The 22,251-nt window shown below is 35.6% G+C and overlaps 1 protein-coding gene across 2 annotated transcripts in view; it reads right to left on the bottom strand.

The window, feature by feature from the left end:
• Nucleotides 1-5,487: 5,487 nt before the first annotated feature.
• The window catches only part of ARHGAP5 (Rho GTPase activating protein 5), a 47,949-nt gene continuing 31,185 nt past the window's right edge, over nt 5,488-22,251 (bottom strand). For both annotated transcript variants that reach the window (XM_072864342.1, XM_072864343.1), the window contains 4 exons: nt 19,579-19,656; nt 18,269-18,400; nt 16,414-16,519; nt 5,488-10,610 (listed from right to left, as the gene is read on the bottom strand). In XM_072864342.1, the coding sequence (XP_072720443.1) occupies nt 10,280-10,610; nt 16,414-16,519; nt 18,269-18,400; nt 19,579-19,656 (647 nt within the window). In that variant the 3' untranslated portion in view covers nt 5,488-10,279. The remainder of the gene's footprint in view (nt 10,611-16,413; nt 16,520-18,268; nt 18,401-19,578; nt 19,657-22,251) is intronic.

Below are 22,251 nucleotides of genomic sequence, written 5' to 3'. Positions count from 1 at the left end.
ATCAGGGAAAGTTTGCAGTTCAGGAACAGAAGTGTGTTCCTTTAAGCCTCTTGAGGGAAAAGGCAAATACTCACACTGCTGATGTGAAACAAGAGGATAGTTTTCTAAACTTATTTTCAAAATCAGAGGGAGACATCTTTCCCTCTGCAGTATTTAAAGAGGGCAGTACGCAGTCATGTACCACAGGTTTTCAAGGATACAACTGCACATGAAAGGCCAACCTTTGAGCCTCTGCCCTGCCTAGAAACAAGACACAAGGGACCAGCTGCCCACAGCGCACCTGGATCTCTTCCACAGACACAGAACAGGGGCCAATTCCCAATACAGAAACTCCCAGATTTTTCTGAAATTCACAGAGGTAAAATCCTTAATTTCCTCCTCTTTAATTTCTCCTCTGCTTCTTGAATACCAACTATATGGATAAAGCATGGATGCTCTCCAGGAAGCAGACCTAGACTAAAAATTCATGCACTTACAGCAAATTTGAGTTTTAGTTTCCAACACAAGGTGGAAAACTCAACATGTTGTGCTATAGATAGCTGAATCGGAGACATTTGGGGACACAGAAATAATAGATTAACGAGTAAACAACAGTGTCAGAGAGCCATTTGCATAACTCTCCGTGCATCTCATGTATGTGAGACTTCCACTGATCAAGTAGAAGCTGCCGGCTGGAGACTTCACAAGTAAATGAAAACTGTAATTCCTTCCTTGCTAGGTGGACCTTCACCAAAGCAGGCAATGCAACATTTCCATCTCAAGTTAGCTTCTACTTCACTTTTAAGGTGAAGGAGAGAAGCATTTCAACAGTAACACAAGGCTTGGTCTAACTTTACCAGATAAACTCTAACTAAAGACTGTTTTCTGACAACATTCACTAAACCTTCTAAATTGAGCTAATACTGCCATTGAGTTAATATGATTTTGTACACGTGTAGACAACTTCTCTTTTAAAAGAAACTGGGTACAGGTCAGAAATGAGAATACAATGAATGTAGGAACACAGGTCTGCCAAGTATTTTTGAGAGACAGGGCAGAAAATATAAATCTGGCATTTATAATCAGCCAGATTATGGGACAAGACTATAGAACAGGCTATGACAGTCATTCTTGTAGTCAAATTTCCAGTAAGGAAAAATGAAGACATGCTTTTATCTGCTTTACCTATTGCTTCTCTCTTTGGAAAGTTGCACGCACAGAACAGGCTCTCTTTCCTTTGTACATGGGTGCTCCTGATGTTGCAGTTGCAGTAGTGCCAGTTGCAGTTGAAAACAAACTTCCAGCAGTTCAAGAAAAAAAAGGTCACCCTAGTTGTTCTTTGATAAGGAAGAATATCAGCTGTCTCCTTTTTATATTCTCAGTAAGAAAACTGGATCCCTTTTACTCAACATCAGAATACAGAATAATCCAGGGCCTCCTATAAGCAGATACCTCCACACAAGACTTTTTCTGAAACTATTGAATGCAACTGCAGTGGTTTAAAAATGGCATTAATATATCTGCAAATAAAATATACTTACACAAAGCCCTAAGAAAGAATCTGGTTGCTAGTCAGAAAATTGTGATGCCACTAGGAAAACTAACAATAAAAGGTTATTCTCTTCAATGGGAATACTTCACTGGTATTTCCAGAGGGTTAACTTAGCTAATTCTAATATTTTCTTTGAATAGTAAATTCCACCCACAAAAAAAAAAAAAGTTGTTTCCGATTCAACCACAAAAATGCATATTAGCGCTTTTTTTGGCCCTCTTTTCTATAAAAAAAGAAAAAAAACCACAAACCAACCCAAAAAAGCCATAGAAACTGTCAAGATTGTGGTTTTGGCCAACCATGTATATTCCCGAGAACTTTGTCAGGGTGGGAAAGTCTCTTATCCCACATGAAACCAGAAAAGACTTCCTGTAAGCAGGCGTTTCTTCTGAAGCTCTTGGTTCTTACATTGAAAGGGAAAAGGCTGGTGAAAACTGTCTTCAGCACCTCAACAGCCTCCTCATCAAGCATACGACTGGATGGCTGTTAAGAGCATTGCAGCACTGGGAATGGAGTGCGTTGGAACATGTCCTCATATTATAAAAATGCAGACAGAAGCCACTGAAAACACTAGAAGGGAAAAAACACCCACCATAAATATTTCCCTTGATTCAGTTTAAAATTTCTAAGCTCTTAAAATTCCCACTTTCTTAGCTTCCTACTGATGAGCTAAACTAGTCGCACATCCTATTTGCTCATATTTAGCACGCTTTCTAGTAGTCCTTCACTTCAGCTGTACGTGCAACACTTTGCAAGAAGGCAATTGCTTACTTTTGTTTTGCAAGACAATTCAGAATACAGAGACATTTATCATCTAAATGAGTTCAGAACATACTTTTTACTACTGTTCAGTGCAAGAATAGCTGTAGGCTTCCTTAACTAGTACATCAGAAGGAAGGAGACTCATAGAGGTTGTAAGCTATTTTTTTCTTTACATTTCTGAAGAAATTTTGCCATCCTAGGGCTCTGGGCACCTGGCCCATAAATTAACGCACAAAGATAAATAACTGCCTGTAGACATTCGCTTCAGCCCACTCTTCCTCAGCAACTTTAGGGAGGGGGAAAAGAAATAGGTTTTGTAGCAAGCCCAGAAGTTAACAAACATACATTCTTGTAGTGCAAAAGAGAAGTGAGATCTAAAGCCAAGTACTCCCAGATGAGAATGCCCTGCAGCAGAATCCCTTCTTCATAGTGAGGGAAGTCCAGCTGAGCAGCTCTGCTGTTTCCAGGGAGGGTAAAGGGGAAGAGTGAAAAAAAAAAAAGAAAAAAAAAAGAAAAAAGGCGGGGGGTAACATTTCAGGAAATCAGACTCAACCTATTTACAGATCAGTAGCTTAAAAACACATTACGGCCAATGTTTTAAGTAGAATACTGGATGCGGGGCAGTGGTCAAAATCCAAAGGGAGCTATGAGACCCTGCCCAGCACCTTATGAGAAGCACGTGGTCTTGGAGAAAAACAGAAGCATCCAGTTCCTCCCACTACTTTGAATCCTAGGATTGGACACAGAAGTCTGCAGTGTCTTTTAGGCTGTTCCTGGTGTCAAATTGCTCATTCCCCATTGGGTCAGAACTCAACTTTGACAATCACATTACATGCACACCAGTTCACCTCCCTTCTAGAGAAAAAAAATAAATATTAAGTTTCCTTCAAAGAGGAACTATAGTCATGACTGAGTGGATAACTTTTTTCCACAATTCACTTACTCTGCCACGGACAGTCTTCCAAATGATTCCAGCAGGATTCACGTCTTCATACACTACTTCCATGTCTTCATTGAATGAGCTGGGCATTTACTTCACGGTGTCACTATCATGCTACAAAAACACACCTCTAACAGATAACAGTTCAGCCCTCTCATTTTTCTTAGAAACTACCTTCTTTGAAAAGAGAGAAAACAAAATACTTGATAGCACCATGTACAAGCCCAAGAACAGAGCTTGATTTCTACTTCCCCAGAAGTATTTCAGGTTGGAGAAGTTTTGTATCCTGGTAAATGAATCTGGCCAGCTATGAGATGTAAAGATGACTTAGAACTGCAGATCATGGTGGTAATACCACTCAAAACTATCTTATATTAAAAAACAACAACAAAAGATTCTCAGGGCAGCATGCTTCAGGAACAGGGATGCTGAGGAACAATTTAAGGTTGGTATGTACGTCCCCACTGTTAGCTGTACCAATTTTGGTTGAAGGCCACATGCTAATCCATGACCCTCCTTCCGTGGGACTGAAACTCCACATTGGACACAGAGGACTTAGTGCCCCAAATTCTGCAAGAACAACACTGGCCCTTGAGGTTAGGGAGAAGGGTATAGGGAAGAGTTTTCTCATCTCCTCCCTTTACACTATCAGTGGAAGGCTTGAAAGCTCCCTACACACAAACCTCTAGCACAGAAATGAAGCCCATTTGAGCATCTTCACCTCACTGGTATACTGAGAACTCGTAATATTTATCCTTCACTATTTTCAAATGGTCTCCTAGCTGCTCTTTCCAGCACTCTTTCATTAAAAGCTGGTTAGGATATGGAAAAGGATCACCCCGATATCTACCTCCTAGCAATCAGAATCTCCAGACGTGGACAAGTGCCACATTGCCCCCCAGGTCCTGCATACCCAAAATAGCAAATGAGTGCACACAGACAAGTGCAGACAAAAGGGGACAAAAGAGTATTGACAGACTTGTATAAACTTTATGTGGGACCTAGTATGTTTTACAGGAGAAGTATTATGATCATGTTATAAATTTAAGTTTTGACTTTAAGACTAAATAAGTCAAAAAGAAATACTAAGAGAAGAAAGAATAAAGAAAGCAGTCATATGTGAAGAGATAAAGAAACTCCTCAACTCTAATACAGTCAAATAAAGGACACAAAATCAGGCTTGTTTGCGTGACCACAGAGGATAAGAAAATTAAACCAATGTTAGAGCTAGACAACTCACAGATAGGATATCAAAATTAGACACATCTGTTTACATTCAGTTTTCAAAACTTAACATCTGAATTGTAAGCAATATTTATCTGTAGCATGCTGGCCACCTGTCACTACATTAGAACCATTGTATCAACATCTACTTCTTTACTAAGTTAAAAAAAGTGTATGTGTACATACATACATATTTCAGTAACGAACCACGGACATTTCATTCTCCATATTTTTTTTCCTATGTTCTACGTTTAATTATTTCATCTAAGTGTTTTAAGAGGCAGTTGTTCAAAGTACATGATTTTTTTGAGGTAGGTTTCTTGATCTCTTCTTCATTCCCAACTTGCACAGGGTCAATATGACCAAGTAAGGGCTGCCACTGCAGAAATTCAGGTTGCACTGCCAACTACCGAGAGTGGAACCTTCAAGGGGAGACCACACCGCTTGTAATTTAATAGCACGACTTGTTCTTTCCCAGATGCTTCACCAATTCATTGCACTCAGTGTCAGTTAACCAAAGAACTTCAACTCACAACTTACCACTCTGTACGTTCTCTACTTTTAATTCAGTAACACCCTGCAAGAGCAATTTAGGAGCCCCTGACAACTCTCATCAGTGGCAAAGCTGAGAACTGCAGGAAGAGATGAGAAGGGCTACTTTGCCTTCCCTTCCCTTTTTCAGTTGTGAAGCAGAAAAATCTGTAAGAACAGATGGATTGTGATACCGTAATTCTGGGGAAAATACAAGCTACAGCTACACTATATAAATCGGTCAGTCACATAAGCAGCCAGAGGTACTCTTCAAGTCAGTGTATCTACCCCTGAAGCACCGAAGCACCGACACGCAGTCCTGGCTAGAAGTACCACCATGAGATTCACTTCCCATCTTAACTCAAACAGCTTGTAAGTAGAAGCAGCAACAGCCTGTCATTATTATCACACTCCAAGACTGAAAAAACACAGTTACTGCACTGTAGGCATTCAGTGAAATTATTTAATTCTCCATATTTTCTAAATCACATCAAACAAAAAACAGTAACGGACAAATTATTATTAATGTAATCAGGTACATTAAACCCTATTCTGTAATGTAAAAGCACCAGAATGTTGGCTAGGCATCAATGACACTCAATTCAGCAGCAAAAATACCAGGTCTAAACACACGTGCATTGTATTTTGTAAGGAAGATGAGAAACATATGGGCAACAGCCGTAATGTGCACCATCTACACACTCGGGAAAGAATTTGTCAATAAGAAAAGGAAGGAAGTGTTTGCTTTCACTAGCCATGACAACAGATTAAATTCATCCCTTCTAATTCATAGTTTCCATGGAATCAGTTGAAGGATCGAATGTGACACAAGTGAACACTAATGTTACACTTTGGATCTCTAGGACAGCTATTCATCAGAAACTTGTGGTCCGCTGTAGAGCCTGAACACTGCATTACAATTCACACTCAGTAGAGATGGGTTTTGATACAGCAATCTAAAAAACGGAGACTTCCACACTGAGTAATTAGAGGTAAGACGCATCCTATTTGAGATTAAAATGCTCCAGTATCTGAAAGTGTTAAGACATACAATAAAACCTGAACAGTGTTCAGATTTGAAGGCTGTCAGGAAGTTTTTGCAGTTATTTCTGCATCGGCCATATGACTCAAGATGCTCTGAAGAAATAAACTAAGCGCAGATGTTGCATGCACAACAACTAAAAGCAGTACTATTATCAAAGTTGGATTTATCCCATACAGTTGGCAGAATTATGACCAATAACGTACAACTCTGAAAATTTAAAGCTGACCTCAAAACCCAGTTTTTACTTCAGGTTTAAAAATTCCATAGGAAAAATAATTTTAAGAGACCCATTCCTTTCGCAAGGTAGAAATCTGAAAAACTGATTTCCATAATCACAGCCTTTCTTGCTGAGCAGCTCAATCAGGTGAAAAATGTAAGAGGTCACATGAACCACAGAATTTCACATGCACTGCACAGTTAAATAGAACATCTTGCATTCTGTGACTTTCGAGGTCTGTTCCCTGGTGTATGCACGTATCCATCTTGGGGGGGTGCATTACCCCAAGAGTCTTCACCCTTGTGAGAATCGCTTCCAAAATTCGGCAGTTTAAAAGATGTACAAAATGTAAGGAGAGAGACACCCTCCCCCCCGAGAATGCCTTAAACACTTGGTGCATTCAGTTTAGCAAGATTTACTGCTAAATTTCATCTCTGTGTATGTAAAAGATAGGGTGCTTTTGCCTTTAAAAATTTAGTAGGCAACTAAACTGAACATTATACACAGTAAGCATCTTAGTATTTTATTCGTTGCATCTTTTATACAGAATAAGCTTCACTGATATTTAATTCACTGCAGTATTCTGCTGATGTAGCAACAAAAGATTACATTATAAACAAAGAACAAAATTTTGACTTCAAAATTTTTTTATATGTGTATAATTTTTTCAGTTGACAAACAGCATCACAATTACTGAAAAAACCTGAAATAAGCACGTAAACTAAGGCCAATTTTTTTTTCATCTCCAATTGATAGTTTTTCTATATTTATCATAAATATTGGAAGCTAAACTCCAGCAACTAAAAATAAACATATCTATAATTTCCTAGCAACCAGGATTCAAATAATGGCGAAAACATACAACAACAAAAAAGTTTCTTTTCACTTAAGTTGACATCTGTGATCTATTTACACTATATATGCTAAAATTCCACAAGATCATGGAAGGTAAGGAATTCTGAAATAACCTGTTAAGCATTACTTAAAATGGCACTTCTGTAACTCAGGTCTGGGATTTTAAAATTGCTAAAACATTGAAAGACAATACACTGCAGTATGTCTATACCAATATTACATAAAAAAGACAAACTACTCCATAAAGTGTCACTGAGATGCTCAACCAAAAATAATATACATTTGTATCTTTATCAAGATAGATATTACTGTAAAAACGCTCACATTAAAAAATATAGTTATTATTGTTTGGATTTTCATTAAAACTAGAAGGGACTACATGAGCCAAAGTATGAGGAATTTGTATATAATGACATGCTTCCTCATTTTATAGCACTAATAAAAATAATAATAGAGAAAGCTCTATTATAAATCTTTAATAACGATGGTATAATTTCCTAGTATCTTTTAAAAACTTTACTGTGTGGGTGTATGTGCATGCAAGTCTGTGCACATGTGCTTGTGTACATAAACACACAAACACATAAAAAATATCAAAGTGTATATATTACACATACACACATATCCACATTCCTGCATATAACACTTCTATAATGCAAACAGTATGCAGGGACTCTTCCACGTGACAATCAAGCGCCACATGCCATGCTTTCTTACTATTTCGCTTTTTATGTTTTATCCAGTAAATGTAGTAACACTTTCATATTTGGCCAAATATAAGTGTTAAGATTTTTAAAAATCATGAAGTGATTTAGCGATAACATCATACACAAGAAATAAATGATACCGCAAATACTTCTGATCACAAGTTCAACATGAAAGTTCGTCATGAAATGGAATGTAAATTATTCTAAAAATTAGTATTCAAAGATTAGTTAAATATTATGGCAAACAACTTGGAATTTGTAGAAAGTTTAAAATGTAATTCACATTACAGACTGGAGATACTTTATAGATAGAACTTTTAAATATGGATATGACTGGCATTTATTTTTAAGCTTACTTCTATTAGAAATAGACTTGTTTCCTGTACAGGTGATGCTTTGTCTATACCATATACAGTAGAAAAATAAATTCTTTAGCAACCTAGAAATAGTTTATAAAACTCTTGAAGTTTCATTTTCTTTGCTAAACATGCCAAGATTAGACTGACAACTATAAATAAAAGCTATATAGACAACAGGTAAAGTAGAACAAGTTAAGAATACTACAATTTACAGGACAGACTTTATTGTACTATTAATTCCTGTGTGCTTTGCAATAGGAATAGTGTTGACTTTTCTTTTTTGTTTATGTTTTCTTAGAAAAGATAATTACTTGCAAGAATATAACACAATATCAAGATAATTTATAATATACATGTACTTCAAACAGCAGCCGGGTTTATGGTATCATAGTAATCTAAAATGATAATCCAAGTCATAATTAGAAGTACAATACCTAGGACATAAGTGGGAAAGGCAATTTTTATTTTGGGAAAATGGAGCAAATCAAACTCTTAAAAGCCTTAATTCTCAAAATCATCTATTTACTATAATACATACAAGACGATCTTAAATCTTGTTATAAGTGAAGATTACAACAGTGACCATCATAAAGCTTTTTTTTTTTTTTTTAAACTACACAAAACATTCTAGCAGCTGAACGAGCCAAAACTTTTCTTCTTTGCAGACCTAAAAAGGTATATTTTGAGCATGAAAGAAAAAAAGCTGCTATGAAAAGTCTCACAGGTAGTGTTTATCTATGGTCTCCCCTTTGCTACAATTTGTAACCTTCTAAAATTTTTACCACTAACAAAATATTTAACCAAAAGATTTGTTTAAATTAAGCAGCATTCTTTTACAGCAAAATTGGTACCAATGTAAAAGGAAAATAAATGGAAAAAAAAAAGATAATTTAAAAATATGGTGGAAAAAAAAAAAAGAAAAAAAATCAGTCATTTGAATTTTTACTACAACATACCACAGGAAAAAAATATGAATACAAGTTTATGTGATTTTATATATACACACTCCAAAGAGGTTAAGTGTCAGTACCCAAAGTATTTATTGCTATGTATTAGCAATGCATTTTTGTATATCTTTAAAGGGTCACATAAAAATAGATTTAAAGAATAGATTAATTGAAGTCCTAGATTAAAACATTGTTTGGTTTAGAGAATTTTACTACAACAAAATTCATGTTTATGTATGAAAAGTTATATAACCTTATATGAAAATGTCATGAACTATTTTCTAAACACTACATGTATTCCCAAGTGGGAAAAATTAAAATATCTAAAATATATTAGATTAAGTTTACAAGACCATCAATGATCTTTTAAACATGCAGCTGTTTACAGAATTAACAGTTTTACAAAATGTTTAGTTCAGTAATGGAACATAAAGAAATAAGTAGGCAACATCAAAATTTTTGTACAATATTTGAAACTCACTTTTACAACAAGCATGTCCTTGGTATTGTGCTGTAAGAAATAATAAGCAAGTTCACCCACCCTTAACAAACTGTCCACAGGTTTACTTACAAGTAAAGATGGATGGTGAGGGATTGTAAAATTCTCAACAGTGCATTTTGCATTCTTCCATAAACCATCCTAAGCATACCATCACATAAGTAGCCAGGAGATTACAAAATAAACTATAGCTGGGCTTTAGTTGTTTACACAGAATGCTTGAATGTGAATAAAATTGCCAAAAATAGCATGTTAAATAACAAAAACAGCCATAAAGCAGGCTGTAAGCATTGAATGTTTCATAAATGTAATTTTTTAAATCATTAAATTTCTATAGAAAAATTTTATTCACAATATATTGTGACAAACCGTCACAGGAATGATATAGTGATTGCAATAAGGTATCATGCAGCAGCAGCTTTGTACTTTATAGCTATTTTTGCTTTTAAAAATTAAACCTCTCCAGTCATGCTTATCACATAGTTTTTATCTGCAGTGTGTACAAATGAGGAACACAGTACGGGATATAACAAAAAGATGTCCAATCAGCTGGATGGGAATTATTTTTCATAAATATGAAGTACATTACTGTATCCTGAAACATGCATGTCTATAGCTTGACTTTACTGTCCAGTGCCAGGCTGCCTGCAATCATCTTCTATTTATATAATACCAAGAGGGTCTGCTGGTAATTGTGACTGTATCAGCTGAGGCTGCAGTGGTGGTGGTAACTGAAGAGGTACCATTGGTTCCACCATCTGCACTGCGTTGGAAGGCGGTGGCTGACATGCCACTGGGTTAGGTGCTTCTACGATCTCTCCGTTGTAAAAGAAAAATTGACACTGTTGAATGAAGGTCTCTATAACCGACTGGTGGATTTTGGTGGTAGAAAGAAACTCTCTGTTTTCAAAATCAGGTCTCATCAAAGTAGGCCAGAAACAAATCGATAAGTTATCTGCAGTCATAAAGTTGGTTTTATATTGCTGACTAACCCTGAAATGAGAACAACATGCACAGAATGAATTAAAACCGGTATGCAATCAACTAAAAGTATTTTCATAGCTCTCTAACTGTAAGCATTATTATTAAACAATCTCAAGATTTTTGTTACTTTTCTCCAGCTGTCCATTAAAACAATCATTCTTGTTTTCTTTAAGCAATTATGCGGAAGAAAATTTAGAAACCATAACTTTTCCAGATTTGGATAGCTAACAAATATAAATCTGATTAAGCTTTTAATTGAGAAAGAAAGTCAACATTCCACCAACACTTTGAAGTGACAATAATAAACAAACTTTAAATTTCTCAACCAGCTACAGTATTTCATAAAATTAAAATTTCATCCATTAAAATGGATGAAATTTGGAAAATTTCATTAAGTTGAAATGAAAATGGAAATGAAAAATGGAAGAAAAATGACAGAAATGGCTTCTTACTGCAGGACAGTCAGATATTAACTAACATCTATAGCACTCAAAGAAAAAGGCATCACATTAGATCACGCAAAATAAAATAAAAATAAACACAAAACCAATAGAGTATTCATACTGGCCAGCAACAGAATTTGGCCAAGCTGTAAAGAACATCATTAGTGGAAATTTCACTAATATCAACACACATTAATTTTGTTTTATTTTTCAATGCGTAACGCAAAGGTTTCCAACTGGGTTTCTCTTCCTAGAAGTTTCCTGCTTTTAAGCAGGGGCTGAAACAGGTTCTTCACTTATGATCTAAATTCATTATTACAACACTATTACAAGAAAAAAAAACAACATTAAAACAACAAACAATCCTGTTTCCAAATTTATCATCTACAATTAAACGCCTCCTCAGAAAAACGCACTGCTTTTCATAGTAATAGGCTAGAAAGAGCCAGGATATTTTGTTTTCCAGAAATACCCTGCATTCTAAGGTAACATCACAATTTTATCTAGAAGTAATTAGTGAGAGATACATGAAAAATCGTGTGTTAATAAATCTAACAAACACCTAAGATATTCAGCTAGGAACATGCAATTCCTGTATTACAGTAGACAGCACAAAGGTAACTAAGCTACAGTTGTCCTGCAGAAATAGATGGAAAATAAAACTTCAGCAACTTGTCAGTTACAGTTTTGATGATTAACAAGAGCAGACTGCAAGAATTTCTGACAGCTGGCTGTAGTCCATAGATTCAAAAGCTGTGAAAACCATAGTAAACACTAGAATTAATGCTATAAGAAAATATTTTCACTCATTTACAATGCATGTATAGTGGTAACTATAAAGGGTAGACTTCCATTTTAGCATGCGCATTACTTATTCCAAATAGTGTGAGGGTACACAAATATTGCCTCTCAATCTGTTTTGAATAAATTTGGTCCAAAGGATATTTGGACCCTATTTCTCAGGGACAGTAATATTCATATTCTCTTTCCTAAAATAATTACATTTTAACTTCATTTAAGGATTAAAAAACCCCGAAAATATAAATGTAAGCTTACATTTTGCTTAGCATTTTTATTAGAGTTTTCTTCCTATACCGAATTCTTCTGTGTATAAATTCCTCCTAAACTATACTCTAGAGATAGAACAATGAGTGAGACTCTCACCAAGAATTAAATAAAATTTAAGTGTAAGACATTGTGATGGGACAATGAATCTGTCAGAGTTCTGAATCAGAACTGCCTATACCTTTTCCCTAAAATGAGTACAATGAAAAACACCAAAAGGGATTTCAAACTCTGTAATGGTGTTTCATCAGAGAACAAACTTCAACGAAGTAAGTTATAAAACTGGGGAAAAAATAGCACCTGCTATGTAATAAAACTGAAATAAAAGCCAGATCATCTATTTTGCACACTGCTTTTTTCCTGTCATTTTTGCTCTGAATCATTTTTGCTCACATCTTTCAAGGGGCTTCTTCGGTTGCACAGGCTAAAACGTATACCCTCCAACATCCTCAAGCATCTCTAGGATTGAATTATGTGTTTGGTCTTCTCATGCACCTTTCTTTCTCCCCTTGTCATGAGTTCACTGCTTGCTGTGTCTCTCATTGTTTCTTAAATCTAATCTGATCTAGTTGTAGACTGCTGCTGCTGTGGACAACAGGTGAAATTTCATTCTTCCCCTCTTCTCCTTCTCCACCAACTTTCTGGCATCAGACCACAGGGTGGCCACAGGGTCTCCAAGATCAGCTAGTGTATTCTGCAGAAAATTAGATTTTCCCTATTTCTGTTTTCCTTTAGAACATGCTGCAGCTGAATAATCATCAGATCTCACAAATGAAGCTGTGGGAACCTATGGCTAGAAGTGAGAAAAGGGGAAGAGCATTGCACCTCCTTCCCAGTTGCAGCTCACAGTAAGATTACACATAATGAACAATCAGCCTTACCCTCTCCTGTGTTTAAACTTTACCTTTGTCCTGTCTAAGGGTAAACAAAAACCTACCAACCTGTATGCCATCGCCTACCAAACTTTCCCAAACTACTTCAGAAACTTCTTGTAAGTGCTTAGCAGATGTCTATTAACCTTCATTCAAAATGAAAAATGAAGAGTCTGTTTCTCTTGATCCTGCCACCTTCCTCCACTGCAAACTCTTCAGGAACTTCAGGCTGTAAACCTGCTCTATGATCAGACTTTAAAAGCCATACACCTACTTTTTCTCCAGACTTCAGAAGCATATTATGCCATATTAGCCCTCTGTATATAAAGGGAGTCATTATCAAGACCAAACATAAAACACAACCAGTATCAAAAAAGCCAGTGTCAATCCAACACTGTTTCAACTCCATCTTTAAAACTCACTTCTGCTTACAGTTAATCAACCACAACTAGATAGACAGTATGCTCTGAAAGGTGCTTATCACACTACAGAAAAATTCATCTCACTGTTGCCATTTATTATATTCTCATGGTTATTGGTCTCTCATATTTCAACAGCAAACTCATCTGGATAATACTTGTATTTTTTGTTTCAATAACCAAGTCCTATGCTTGTGTCCACAAGCATAGATCAATCACCGACCACTATTAACACTACAATACCACATTTCTTACTCTAATGACATATGATGTAAAAACTAAGCATTTAAGACATCGGTTTGTGATGAGGAGAGAACTCTTCCGTCATGTAGAAGAGAGCTTTGCCTCATTTAACAAACAATTCATTTGACGAACATTTCCGTTTTAATTATATACTAGCAGTAATCTACCACAAATCAATCTCTTAAAAATAAATAAGACTGTAAAGAATTTAGTTACAAGTTCCTTTTAAGATCCTGTATCCATCTATATCTACCTCTATACATATGCAATTGCCTACGCTCAAGCACTTTTCTTGTTGAATGGAACACAACTACCTGACACTGCAAATGAGACAGAAAATGAAAGCCTTTCTTACTTAAGTTCATTTTGTTACTAGCAACCTGCAATGTAAATCAGTCATCATTAAAAGAGAGAGAGTGGACTGGAGAGCAAAGGCCAGTGTACATCACTTATGTTCTCCAGTAAGTTCTGTGATTAATATATTTGTCTGTAGATATGCATGCATTAAAACCTATTCAGGATTTAAAAAAATTGTATTTAGCTTCTTTTACTTGCAGCAGTCCAGGTACTTGACACTGTACATTCAGCTGTGTTATGCAAACAGGTGACCATCTGAAGACTTCTGACAATTCAGAGATTGTGGCTCTTCCACTAAATTCAAGTGCCACAAAAATTTCTATCAGGTCCATTAAGAACTATTGAAATGCTTCAGGTAACTAATAACTGTGTCAAGTTTGAGATGTTTTGGTTTACTTCAGATACATGCAAGCACATCTTGCAATTTGTAATATGTAAATGCATGGATTATATCCATTGATATGATGTTATCTATTTTACGGCTGAATTTGTATTTGGCAAGACTGCAATGGAAAAATTGATCCATTTCCCTGCAACGGAAAATGGATAACTTTATAAAGCTTTAGCAAGTCGTATTTGTGATAAAGTGTCAAAGTAGGTGCCTAAATTCTAAAGTTTCTCATACATTCAGTGAAAAGAGAAGACTCATTCCAAACTGCAATAGAGAGCACCTACATTCTCTCTGTTGACTAAACAGGGAAGTTAAAAGGTCTCATTTCTGCTCCCATATTACATTCTCAGTTACATCGTTACAAATACCTCCAAAGACACAAACACACACACTAGTCTGGAACAATGTAACAACTTAAACGTCACGAAAAGCTTACTGGTGTATATATACAAAATTCTCTGGCTGGAAAGCACCATTGCAGAGAATGACCTGGAAGTCCTGGTGGACAACGAATTGAACATGAACCAGCAACGTGCACGTGCCCCTGTGGCAAAGGCGGCCAACGGCATCCTGGGTTCATTAGAAGTGCTATCAGCTGGTCTAGGGAGGTGATCTCTCCCCTCTACTCAGCACCACAAAGGCCACGTCTGGAGTACGGGGTCCAGCTCTCGGCTCTCCAGCATAACAGACATACTGGAGCAAGCCCAGCAAAGGGACACAAAGATCATTAAGAGATCGAGGATCTCTCAAATGAGGAAAGCCTGAGAAAGTTGGGACTGCTTAGCCTAGAAAAAGCTCAGGGGAAGTCTTATCATTGGATGTAAATATCCAATAGGAGGGTGTAAAGAAGATGGATTGAGACTCTTCTGAGTGGTGTCCAGTGACAGGACAAAAAGCAACAGGCACAAACAAACACAGGAAATTCTGTCTGAGCATAAGAAAACTTTTTTTTACTGTGAGGGTGACTGAGCACTAGCACAGGTTGCCCAGAGTGATTGCGGAGTCTCCCTCCTTGGAGATACTGAAAACCCAGTAGGACACGGTCGTGGGCAACCTGTTCTAGTTGACTCTGCCAAAGCAATGGGGTTGGACTAAACAGTCTCCAAAGGTCCCCTACAACCTCAACAATTCTGTGATTCTGTCTAAAAATGCAGAAAAAAATCTCACAAGCTTATCTTTAAGTGACAGATTACTGGATAACAAAGTTTTTTGTTTTAAAAAAAAAGTTATTTTAGCTTTGGCAATGGTTATTCTGTTTTTTAATAATGTAGTTAATCTGATTCAGTGGATTTCAGAAAATAATCCCATTTTAGCTAAAAAATAAACATGAGTAAGCTGGTCTTTTTCTTCCTGTTTTTTATGACTGAATATTGTACACTTGTGTGTACATAAAGGGTCAGATTATGAGGTAGTATACATCTACTAATATCAGATTATTTTAGTAAATAGAGAAATAATTTTTAAAGAGAAAACTATTAAATTTCCATGCAAGAGGCAAGATTTAGGAAACAAGTGTAACCAATTTACTGTTACTTATAGCTTTGTTCTACATCCTACTTATTCAGCAAGGTTTTTGGGTGCTACATTTTAGATTCTCCTTGAAGCTAGCCCTGCTTTAAGGGGCGGGGGGTGGGTTTAGGCCAAATGACTTTCAGGTCCCTTAAAACCTATATTTGTCCATAATTGTAATAGCTACTTCTTGAAGGGGGGAGGCGGAGAGGAGAGAGATCTGTAACTGGTGCATAGTTATTCTTTCAAGCTTTTTTGTTATGTACACCAATCATTCTTGTAATTTTATAGTAGCAACAATGCCAGACATTTATACATCAATAAAATCTGAGAACAGAATATACAAACCTTTTCTAATCACCCTCTAACTCCTGGTTTCATTTTCTACATTTATACTAACAGATGAGCAATGCAGCATGACATTTTCAATTCTAGTAGTCAATTCATTGTTACTAACACAATCTTTTTTGCAATTGTTACAACAAACAAAATTTTAGTAGAAAAATACTAAACCTGTTTAGATGCGTTACTACATATTTGAAGACATCATAGTTCACTGGGTGGAATTTCTTCACAATTTCTTTTAACTCGTGTAGCCGTTCTGTCTTATCCACGATTTCTATAGAAATAAGTGACACTTTGTGATACATCTAGAAAGACATACTGAAAAGTGTTGCTAAGTCTTTTTCCTAGTATAATGGTATGTCGTGGTTTAGCCCCCAACCACGGTTGATAAGATACCCACAGAGAAATACCAAGTGAGAAAATACTTGATAAAATTCCTATCTGCATATACTACTGAACAGAATAACTTTTTTATTACACAGGTAACTATTTAAACATAAAAATATTTTTCTGTAGTTAAGCAGAATTATTTATCTGTGTTTAACGGCAAAGAATCACATTATTAGCTCATTGTTGGCTTGTAGAATGATAACTAACAATATGACAAGGTCATTTCTTGTTAGATTTTCCTTTGCTTGCAAAATATTACAACTTAGATCTCTAAGATTTATTCAGACTGAAGTTTCATAAAGATTTGGGGGAAGGAAGACGTTTACATGAACTTAGAATATCTTAAGCTTATCAGTTATTCAAATAATTTTAAAAATTGTGAATGAGCCTGGTGCAGCTATTTTAAATATACTGTTTAAAGGAGAACTACAATTTTCACAGGCCTAAGGGACATTACTTATGCTTCAAAGAGGAAATAAGCAATGTGTAAGAAAGGACTATGGAATAAAATAACAATTTTTTTTAAAAAAACAACTAATGCTGCTGCTAAAACTATCACTAAAGTATTGTAGAACCATACATTCTGCAGAATAGACTACTCTTCCATGATGATTCATATCATAAAAAGGAATATAAGCTCACTTCTATTACTTGACTGCATTGCTAAAAATAAATTTGATGTACCTAGTACCATAGAAATAATGTTAAATATGCTCCAATATATCCCAAACAGAAACTTAAAGCAGTATTAATGGCATTTTAAAACAGTAAGTCCACTTCTATGCTATGCTATTGCATGTTTTGACTGAAATTTAACTGATACACTTTTAAGAAAAAATAAAACCTAACTCATTACATTAAACAAGCTATTTGCCTGAAAAGTACAGCAGAAATACCACAAATACTTATCTACAGATATCGTCCAAAAATACAAAATTTCTAATGGACTATAAGTTAATCAAGTGCAGGCCCAAGCCTTAGGTTTACACTAGTATTATCATGTGTTGAACAAAAAAGCATTAAGAATACTGTATGTCACAACTGTATCCTGCAAAAATGCGTAGCAGTCTTTTTCTGAAACAGTTTGCTGCCAATACAAGACAGATATTCTTTAAAGAAAGGGACCAATTTAGTAATCCCACTTGAAGGTGTCTGAAAAATGTTTGTAAGGCAAACAAAATTAAGCATTCCATCTTACAAGGATTTCAAAAAGAATTTGAAAAGCATCTAAAAGAGAATTCTCATAACATTCCATAGATGTGTCTGATTTCTAAAGCCTACTCTGAATGTAAGACTTTATGAATTCAAGGGTTTTTTCCCCTGTTAACAACTGCAATGCAGTTCCAAGAGCTTTCCTCATATGCAGTGCTAATAAAGAATGGAAAAAAAGTAGATTTCTCCAATTATATTTTCTAGGAAAAGGGGAAATAATAAGCCACAACTTACTTAGAAAAAATAACGTATTACATTTATTTCATCATGTAGTTCTGTTAAAGAATATAAAAAATGTGCATGTCTAAGCAATTTAAAAAATATTTCAGTGCAACTACTCCTTTCAACTTACAAAGAAGTAAAAATAGCAATAAGGGGAATATAACATAATTAGATCAAGACAAGATTGTTTATTACTTACTTGATGTTTCTAACAACTCTTGATGCAAAGAGTAAGGAATTAATGGATCTGGCAGATCGGCAAAAAAAGCTTTAAGAGCCCCAGCCACTGCATTTACTGTTACTCCCATAGACTCCAGACTGATATTATGATCTGTAAAACAAAATTAAACGGCAGTGTAAGTAAAACTTATAGCTATCATTCCCCATAGTATTTTATGAAACAAGAATTTATTCAAAACACTGAAAATGAAAGTGTTGCCAAACATTTGTTAAAAAATGCACTAAAAGGTGAACCTATGGATATGCTGCCATCACTTTGACCCACATGAAACCAAATATAAGAAAATCTGACAGTATAAGAAAACAGAAGAAAAATAAAGTTGCCTAATTCTCCATGCAGACTTAAATGCTTTTCTATTTGCCATTGACTGGCTTCTGATTAATCAGTTTTGCCCAATAATAAGTTTTAAATTCTATTTCCCAAAATTTTTTTAAAAACCGGTACATCAATTTGCAGAATGCATGTGATTGTGTTCATGTGACCACATGAAGCCTTTTAAAAAAGGACAACAAAACATACCAGTGACCACACATGGACAAATCTAGTATTATACACAGATTATATGAAAGAGCATAGTGAGGCATAAAAAAACCTAGTATCTTTATTTTCCTTATCATCTAGGAGGAATTTTACTATTTTTCACAGGCTCAGCTTCATGATTCATAACCAAGAACTTTTAAGAAGTGTTTTCATTTTGAAATATCAACCGAGATCATAAATTAAATGACAAAACAGAAGGAAAAAAAATAACGCTGACCCTCTCTTTTAACACAAAGTGAACAGCATAATCTACCAATCACATTCCAGTATATTCTAGCATGAGAAAGGTTGTGTTAGAAATTTATTATCAAGGTTTAATTGTTAATCCATATTATTCAAGAGAGCTTTCAATAAAGTAAGTATCAAGAAGTACTACATTTTGGGGGGATAAAAGGGGGGGAAGTGAATGCCTTAGTGCCTAGGACTGATGAACTGTTAACACAAGGAGCAGCTAGGACTGCATTTAAACTCTTGTAAACACTAGTATACCACCTAGAAATTATTTTAACAGCACTTAAAACCAGCTGTAACAAGATTCTATCCCATCTTTGGTTTATACACAGCTTCACTGGTAATAAACTGGACTATACCAATACAACCTACCAGAGCATAAAGTACTCAGTGCATGGAAGTCAGTTTTAAAGTGCAACCCTTTTATATTGCACTATGATAAATCCATGGAGAATTCAAGTTCTGTTTTGGCTTTAAATAATAAAATCTGTCATTACCTTGATCAAACTGTTTCTGAATGTTGTCTTGATCTGTTTTATTCCCACTAACACGGTACAGGCCTTCAGTACATAATCCTTAGAAAGGGAGGGGAAAAAAAATATTCAAAGACACATGTATATACTATAGAGCGAAACAGAGCCAGTCATAATTACTACTTCCAAAACCAAAAGTAGGAATAGAAATCTTAAGTGCCTAAAAAATAACGTTAACCATTATAGTGATACAGGACTATCAAAATGCAAAACACTAGTTGTCTATTGAGTCCACTATTCCATTAAATATGAGTCAGAGGAAACCACATTGTAAGATAACAAGAACCTGACTGCAGGCATTTGTGGAATAATTTAGCCAAAATTATTCTCTTCCTGATCTCTACAAGACTGTTGTTATTTGCATCTTTTTTTTAATCATCAAAAAATCTCAATTCTGGGGTTTGATACCCACAGAATTTACATTTTTAAAGACTGTCTTCACAATTTGGGCTTAACAACTTACTATGGCAAGCAACAATACACTAATAAAATACTCTGCAGAAAAATCAAGCATTTGTAATTGATTCCTGATTTTTTAATTTCATAGTGTAACACACTCCTGTATGAGACAAGGACTTAATCTTCTAACACACTTTCCCTTTTACCATTTATATCTTATAAACTTTGCATCCATTTCTCCTCACTTCTTTTCTAAGATAAATTATCACGTCATTTGCAAGTCTTTCTTTAAGGGGCAGGGGAAGAGGGGAGAGGGAGAAGGGTGTTAGGAAGCAGAGGTTCTCCAGGCTTCTCATTATTACTTTGTTTTACTATGCATTATGGAGTCACCATAATTACAGCAGCCATTCTAGGTAAGCATTTAAAAAAAATACACCTTTATTACGCACACACACACGCACACACACTTGCTCAGTCCACTCCAGTGATTATGCTTCCTATCACATTGCTATCTTTTTTGCCCACAGCTACTCAGTGAATGAAAGCATCCATCCTGCTAATCACACCATTACCCAAGATCTTTTTCTTTGTTAATTTAGAACCCATTAAGGAATACAAGCAGTTTATAGTTCCATAATTCTCCACGTTACCTTTATGGGTGCAAAACTATCTATATGCTAGATCTCCATAACAGTACATGGTTCTATTTAAAAATTCACAAGTTTTAGAGCTTTATGAAATCTCTTGGCTTTTACCATCACAGCCCAGTAACTGAATGCATTTTAGATTATCAGACCAATACATAACTCCTCTGCCACACCACAGTCACCAAGTGTGCCTTTTAAGTTACCAAGAAACACTAGGAATCCTGTTACAATGCTCAAAGTACAGAAAGCACTTAACTGCTTCATACTGCTGGGAAATTTATACCAATTAATTTGATATCAACTCTTTTAACTCAATTTTTCCTTCTTAATGCCTCAACAATTCACATGTATTTTTACTGGCTGCATCAAGGCTCTTTTAGTAAGCTTTTCTTCAATAAACTTTTATACCTACCATTTAGCTTTCCAAATGCATAGCTAGGAGTTTTCTCCTGTAAATATATACCTAAACAGTCCTTTCAAAAAAACTGAGCCTCATACATTGACTTCCTCAGAAAGCACCAGGAGGTATAATTTGGTGGTACAGGGCAAAAAGTGGTTTCAATGTTTCAATGGCTTCCACAGCTGGAAGGGGTTTCAAACCTGTCTTCAAAAAATGTCCCAAATGTGCTACACACTATCACAGACAGAAACACTTTGCATTCCTCTTCCAGAAGTTGTAAATAAAGAAATACAAAAAATCACTGTTAGATAAGAACAAGCTAGGACCATGATTCCCTTTGTTTAGTATGGGAGAATTCTCAGTTGGAGACCCTACAGCCCCAGGGTATTCTGTGTTTTATCCAACTACTATTCAATTTTTTTCTACACAAAAGGAACTGAATGTACTGCAATAGCATTTTCTGAGAAGTCTGATCCAGTCACTGTTTAGTAGGAGTGTTTAAACCTTGAATACTTGAACTGGGCTGCTCTGGAGACAGAGATGCACTGTTGCAGTATCTGGGCTTCCCACCCCCCCATTACATTATGTAGTAGACACCTCTTTGCTCAGACCAGTACAGCTCTGAGAAACGTAGAAAGACAACTTATAGTACTTCAGAAAATTTTCAGGTTAAACAAGGAGATGCCTACTGAATTTAGGCATCTTCCAAAAATAGCTAAGTGCTGCAATTCTGGATTTGTCTAATAAATTTGTCTTTTAAATTCCTCAAGCAAAAATAATTTTCCTTGCTTGTATATTCTAGAAAGTAACACTTCATGAAACGGTTGGTCAACTGTCATTATGCTGTTTCGCTAAGGCACACAAGGAGACGAGTTTAATCTGTTTGTGTGCGTACACACAGCTAGAAGTCTGAAAGTATAATTTTTAAGTAATGCTTCAATTCTCTCTGTTGTTTTTTATTATCCAACCAGGTCTCTGCAATGCTTGTTACAACAAGATCTTCATCAAGTATAAGACACTCCAGTTCACTAGTTCTAGCTTTTAAACTTCTTGCATATCTATAATGTATGTCCATATTGAGAGAGAGCATGCAACATTTATTTTTTTCTTGACGGCTTTTTAAAAATTCAGTTCCTTCATCTACAAGCCCATTGATTTTTTCAGAATTCTTATCTATGTTCTTATCCTGCT

This window comes from Ciconia boyciana, chromosome 6 (assembly GCF_034638445.1).
Source record: "Ciconia boyciana chromosome 6, ASM3463844v1, whole genome shotgun sequence".
Classification (NCBI taxonomy): Eukaryota; Metazoa; Chordata; class Aves; order Ciconiiformes; family Ciconiidae; genus Ciconia; species Ciconia boyciana.
The sequence above is the reverse complement of the archived record's forward strand: the minus strand, read 5'-3'. Positions and strand labels throughout refer to the sequence as shown.